Source organism: Notothenia coriiceps, unplaced genomic scaffold, assembly GCF_000735185.1.
Source record: "Notothenia coriiceps isolate Sejong01 unplaced genomic scaffold, NC01 NC01_scaffold00015930, whole genome shotgun sequence".
NCBI classification, from domain to species: Eukaryota; Metazoa; Chordata; class Actinopteri; order Perciformes; family Nototheniidae; genus Notothenia; species Notothenia coriiceps.
In genome coordinates, this window is record NW_011348631.1 from 369,740 (window position 1) to 376,799 (window position 7,060).

The 7,060-nt window shown below is 40.4% G+C and overlaps 1 protein-coding gene across 1 annotated transcript; it reads right to left on the bottom strand.

Annotated features, from left to right (window-relative positions):
- On the bottom strand, positions 1-6,806 carry LOC104949334 (elongation of very long chain fatty acids protein 4). The gene is made up of 7 exons (XM_010775691.1): positions 6,576-6,806; positions 4,770-4,861; positions 3,999-4,186; positions 3,319-3,399; positions 1,988-2,159; positions 1,736-1,863; positions 1-1,368 (listed from the first exon to the last, which is right to left on the bottom strand). The coding sequence occupies exons 2-7, from the start codon at positions 4,834-4,836 to the stop codon at positions 1,090-1,092; spliced, it is 915 nt and encodes a 304-aa protein (XP_010773993.1). The 5' UTR covers positions 4,837-4,861; positions 6,576-6,806; the 3' UTR covers positions 1-1,089.
- Positions 6,807-7,060: the final 254 nt, after the last annotated feature.

Below are 7,060 nucleotides of genomic sequence, written 5' to 3' on the forward strand. Positions count from 1 at the left end.
TTGTCTTTATTTCAGTTATATGTGCAGACAGAAGCCGTGTTGCCTTCATTCTTAATAAGACAATGAAATTACCATTTGTTTTCTTTAAAAAAAAAAAAAAAAAAAAGCTCTTTTCAGGAGGAGTTTCCCTTCAGTCCAACATGGCAGTGAGACGATTTTGAGCTGAATTTCAAATGTCTTATTCTTGCACCTCGGCTACATCGCACAGCAAACAGAAATAAATTATGAGGACCCACATACAAATATTATAACAAAGATACCCATACATTTGCATAAATACTCAAAGAAACTAACAATGCCACTGTCCCAAAGTGTTTTAAACCAGGTTTTAATCACAATGAACACGAAATAAAATGTAAGTATCATGTCGTACAGTTGTATCAGCTTGAGACAGCAGAGAAAGTCCATGACATATATGATTGGTGGATGGTGTAGATAATTGTAAAGTTAAATACAATAGATGGCAGTTATGAGAATGTCTCATTGTGATTGTTTTTGTTTCCTAACTTTGTTCAACTCTAAGTATTCGTAAACAAATATCTCCCCACGAACCCAGAAAAAAAAACCTTTGGTATAAACATCTGCATGTTTTCTTGTTGGTAATAATTAAATTAATTAAAACTCTTTTAGAGCACTAGAAAATAAATAAGCATATTAAAGACTATTTAAGCTTTCAGTTAAAACAATACTGGAATCCAGAGTACAAAAGTTGGAGGTGAATCTTGGTTGATAAGATCAACGATGCTGAGTTTGTAGGTCCTTTTTTAATATGTTGGTCCTATGACGGTCCAGAACACAGTTGGACAGAAGAGCTCGGAACATACGTGATCAGCATTTTGCTTTTTAAAAAAAACAACTTTTATGGAGACAACCATCACCCCTCTCTTCCTTCTCGAAACCCCTTATAGACACAAACACACACTTCTATGCTTTCAGCTTTCCAAGTTGGTCACAAATCACATCCTTCTACATTATTTGGAGGGAGGAGGAAGCTTTCTGTTTATTCCTTACCCAACCCTTCCCTCCTTCTCTGGCTCTTCCAACAACTGTCCTCTCTCTTTAAATCGCCGAGCACGCCCTCTTCCTTCTTTACTCCCTTTTCGCTCTTCCTTTCTTTTGCCTCTTTCCGTTATCTTCCACTTGCTCCACTTTGCTATGACCGTTAGTTACCATAGAGGTGCCGTTCGCCGCGGACTTGACTCCCTTCTGCGAGGAGGGTTTGCGTCGGTACGCGTGGTAGTAGAAGTTGGCGAAGAGGATGATGAAGGTTACGGCGTAGCCAATCAGAGCCCACTGCATCCAGGCGGGGAATTGACAGCCTGTGTAGAGGGAGTAGCCGGCGTGGCCGATGGTCACGTGGAACTGGATCTGTTCAACAGACAAATTGTATAAACAAAATGGGCGACAAAAGAGCCCACATCATGGTAAAACCACAATAAACCTGCAGCATGTAATTGGAAAACAAGGATTCCTATAACCATGGATTAATGTAAGACATTAGTTATTATGCACTGAACATATCTTTCTCAGTACTATCATTGAAGGACAGAAATCAGTATTGTTCAGTGTATCTAATTTGTCTTTTCTAGTTCTTTATGTTATCTAGCTGTAATGCTTTGACGAAAGTATAATCAGTCAGATCATATTTTGAAATAAAAACACTTTTAAGGAAGAAAAACAGACCAAAGAAATAACCCCAACCCACAAAACAGGTTATCTTTAAAGTCACACTCACGATCTGAATAATGGTGAGGTATTTCTTCCACCAGAGGTACTTCTGCATATGAGGTCCCAGAGCAGCCAGGCCGTAGTACCCGTACATGAGGACGTGGATGGAAGAGTTGATGGTTGCACCAAAAAATGCTGTGGAAAAAAATATATAGGCGTCAACTTGTATCAGAGTTCAGCGGTCAGGGGATTTCAAAGTTGATAGCGTTCAAACTGAATGCGAGTGCAACTGAAGACTCCATAAGATCCCTTTACTCACATTGTCCACCTGGGACCCATTTCATGCCGATCCACCAGAGGATGAACATGGTGCAGTGATGGTAGACGTGGAGGAAGCTGACCTGGGTGAACTTCTTCCTCAGGATGAAAAACACTGTGTCCAGGAATTCTACGCCTTTGGAGATGTAGTACCACCAGAGAGCAGACGCTATCTGAAGACGTTAATAACAGGACCGAGGTCATTATTACGGCTTGATGAGGAGGATCCTTGACTCTAACACCGCTGCACACAATAGCATCTTTGATGGACTGCGAAATACGGTGGGAAGACATTGGCGTAGTGTTCAATATGGCTTCTTATGCTGTGTTTTCTGTATGTTACATCTTCTTTAACGGGACACCCACTCAATCCCTTCAAAGCTAAATTAATAAGTTGAATTAATACTAAAAAAATGCGTTTGCTATTGACAGTAGCCTGGCTATTTCAACATTAGTGGTTTGTGCAGGATGTCCTATGAAATCTTTCACATTTCTTTTTGACCAATCAGTGGTCTGAAGTGTTTTAACCCCACCTTCTAGTATAGGCTCAGACCTCGTGGAACACAGCTTAGATGGTACCAAAAAAGGTTCCAGGTACCATCCACAACCTTTTCTAATGGAAAACAAAAAAGGAGCAAAGTAAATACAGCCCTGCGGTGAATGTGAGGCTTTGAGGTCCTAGTAAATCAGACCTCTAAAACACTTACCTGAATCCACTTACGTAGGGCAGTTGAGTGAAGTATTACTAAAAATAACTACTGCACCAAGCGTTTGTATGAGTACATTTGTGAACAAGGTATAAAAAAAACGAAATGGGAAACTAAATCTTTGTTTTTGCCATCAGGGAAAGAACATCCAAATACTTCAGATATCACATGAAGAGTAAGTCTGTTTTATATACTATATATTTATACTATTTGTCACTCAAATCAAAATGTGTTCTCTTATCTAACTCTTTGTCAGCCTGACATGCAGATAGTACACATGGCTGATCTCTAAGCTGCGGTGGTGCCTTCATGAAAGAGCAAAGGCCTGAGGGTGGAGATTTGGGTGGAGTGTCATGGTGGTGAGACCAATTACTCCTGCCTATCTGAGAGCAGGCCACACCCTATGCGTCCTGAAGTCACTAGAGGTACACACACTTTTACTCCTCTCTATTTCTGTACTCCTTTAACCCCAGACAAAACTAAAGGCACTGATCTCCTTCAGGTCAATGTTTTCCTGAGATAAGTGTGTGTGTGTGTGTGTGTGTGTGTGTGTGTGTGTGTGTGTGTGTGTGTGTGTGTGTGTGTGTGTGTGTGTGTGTGTGTGTGTGTGTTGGAGGAAGCTCACCCTGACTTCATTCTCATCATTGGAGTAGCTGACGGGCTGACAGAGGTAGCTGTAGCCGGCCCTTCGAGATGCTATTAGGAGCTGGTGGGAAGAAACACACCACAAACTCAGAACATGGTTGACAATTCCTAAGATATCAACCTAGCAACAACTTCTGCAGTGAACTTCCTGTTGACACTTTTCTAGTGATCAAGTAATCAAGATGCATAACAGCCTGGTTGAGATATTACTGTGAGAGAACACCCATATAAGACTTACTGTTCGACCATTTGAAGGCACTTCAAGGCGGTAGTAATTGTCTTGTTTCTTTAGGTTAAGTAGTGGGTTTATCACAGTGGATAAACCCACTACTTAACTCCTCCGCCCTTGGTGTATTTTCTTGCCTTTTCATGGATTCTGTGCCATTTTGGAGTTTAGACATCTTCCCTCTATATACAAATATTTTTGTATAGTGTATGAAGTTACTTTTTAAACTTCTAACTTAACTTTTTTAGCCAATAAGACCTAGAGTTTATGTATGCATTAACAATTATATCTGGCATGATTGACAGATATTCTGAGGGAATGCTTTTTGGAAACAGTCCTTAGTATCTTATCACGCTTTTTCCACGTCATCCCTTTATCATGACAAACCAGCTATATGTCACATGTACCAGAGTAATACATGTACGTGTCTTCACCTCTTTGGCGATGTAGAAGTTGAGAACCACCATGCTGAAGTTGTAGACTATGAGGGTCTTCCTGAGTATATAGGGCTGGCGGTCCTGCATGTATCTAGGCCCCGCCCACAGGAAGAGCAAGTACAGGCAGCTGATGGCCAGAGTGGGGAGGGGAGATGACATCATCGGCCAGCTCCCCACCCTCTTGTCTGCAGGAAAAAAATTGAATTATGGGAAAATGTAAGGTATGGTGATTAAACAACAGAACAGCTGTTGTTAACACATAGGTAGTGCGTTTAGTATCAAGCCAATGTGCTACAGTTAACATTTACACCATGTCACACAACCTTTAGTTTTTGATTTCTATATATTTGGATTACCGTTAGCATTCTGATGAATAGAACAATGAAAAGTTTAACCACAATCCAGGTCATTTATGACATGCTTCATCAGCATTTTGGCAGTTTTTGTCATTCTTTTGACACTAGTCTTATGAGTAATGGCTACAATTTACATGCATACTACTAGGTTTATTGCATAAGATATCATCAAAAATATTGCACAAACTACCTGTGGCTACTGCTTGGTTCAACTTTGACCTGCCTAAGTTTGCTTTTTAGTTATATACATGTAATATTAAGTAAGGCAAATTTCTTCTGTGTACTTTCCTGTACATTCCCCTATCTAAGTGACTAAAACGTCCCCTAATGATAACGCTAGACGTTCCTGAATAACCTAAAGTGGCACACTGATCTTGTTTGAATTAGAATTGAGTGATTGTAAAGATCTTACCTGATATAGTAAGGCCCCATTTGTAAAATTCTACAGTGTCATTCACAAAATGTGTTACAGCCTCCATGGCTCTGCCGTTGGTCCTGATTATACTGTGGCAGGAAGAGAAAGAGAGAGAGAGAGAGACAGAGGGGAGAGACCCAGCGTCAGTGAGAGCCACCCAAATTAAATCACAGGCCATACGTTTCCTATCAGTGTAACTAGTAGCATGAGGAGCTCCTCTATCCAATTTTAGTATGTGTCACTCTCTGCTTATACTCTTGGAAATGGCTGCAACATATCCCTGCAATGATCAGCTAGCAATTATTGATGTGCACCTTTATTAGGCCAAGTATATGTAGACACACTTTTCAGCATCTTGTCAAACTGACTTTTCAGCGTGTGGGGTCCTTCTGCGATAACATCTCTAAAACATGAACAAACAAGAGTTTTTAATAGGGGTACTTTATGCTGTGGTATATTATATGCTACAACACTTATTCACCCAATCATAAATGCATGGAAAAGGTTTGCGCATTGTTGCAAACATACTGATGAGAATAGACATATTATCTTGCCTTCATTTGAAACAGGATGCCAATATTAACGTCCAAGATGCTAATGAGTTTTCCATTGATTCCTGTGATTGCTGGAAAGTCTCAACATATTGAGATAATTGTAGGAAATAGGGTGGAGGATACCGAGTAATTCGTTTTTCTTTTTTGACCTGTTTCTCCATCTCTGTTGGACCTAATAGTTAATGTAACTTGCTCACTAGCAGGACACGTTTGACATACAATTCAAGCACAATACAAGTTAGCAATATATGTTCTATATTAAGAGAGACATGTGGAACCCATTGACTGTGATTAAGCAACACACACTTGTTATCCACATTCGAGCTGAGAGCAGGCTTCTCCATATTAATCTATTATTAATCCAATGAGTGAGATCAGGTGACCTTTTAATAATGAATTGCAGTGTGACTACTGCCCACCAATGAGTGTTCACTTACAGGAGAGTTCTGAGTATTTAAGGCTACACATGGGAGGGTGGGAACGAGTTAATCTGCAGAATGGACTATTTGTTCAACACTTTATGGTTTATAACAACATAGCCATAGCCAGCCAGGGTTTAGTTTGGTTGGAGTGGGCCACGGAAGGGAATCAGATAGAGAGGGTTAACCCGGTTTGTGAGCACACAAAAAGACAGGGGCGCATGTGTCAGCAGGTTTCGCTCGGGCCGCTCAAGAGGCTTACATTCAATTGATCAACGAGCTTAGATGTAACCCTAAATACAAATGCCCAACGAACCACAAGCCTGTTTGATGGTTATCTGCCTGCATGTGCTATGAGAACACTTGAACAAATATGAAGAAAATAGTGAATTACACTTTCAAACTGAAAAAATGTATTGTAATTTTGCCATTATAAATGGTTTCACTTAGTTAATAATAGTCTGGCTCACCCATAGCCATTTAAACTACTCACACGTGTTTTATATGTAGGTTAACTAAAATGTAATGATCCCTTTCCTTGGCTTAACAGGTGTCTGGGTGAAAGGTGCTGACAGCTAATACATGCAAGAATAATTTAGCTAACATAGTACAAAACTGTGAAAAGTATCGACCCATGTAGAAATAATTGATTTGACTTGGACAAAGGGCTGGGTTTTTTTCCAGCAAGGCTTCTTAATTAAGCCCAAAAATAACGCTAAGAACTGGGAGTTAGCCGGTTTATACTTTGAATGCAGGAGTAACATTTGGCATGACTGGAACCTAATAAATACAACGCAGAACAGAGAAAAAAGGTTAAAAACGCTACTTACGTCCTCGATATTTAAGAGCGTGTAATGACATCCGGTGCAATGTGATGCCCAACTCCTTTCTTCTTCTTCTGCCGTCACTGCTAGTCAGTTTCTACGCCGCTCCGGTTACAGTTCGACATGAAACAGCAATTTGGCAAGAAACTAGACAAGGCAAGTGAAAATATATGACTAAGAAAGCCCAATTATGCATTCAGTCCGTGCCGGCCGCTCAGCCGCATCATCTTCTTGCAATCTCCCAGACACGGAGAAGCCAGATGGCATTGCGCATGCGTGCATTCACTCTCTAGGCTCGTGTGTGTGTGCGCGTGCGGCAGCCTTTTGGGAGCTCATGGATCTGTGTGAGATACTTACTTATTTTCTTCCTCGGTTTTAACTGCTACTGTATCACTATCAGGGTTGGGAGGTTTGCTTTAGAAATGTACGTTACGATTACTGTACCTGTGAACAAATGTAATCAGAAACCTAATCTGAGTATCAAAATATAA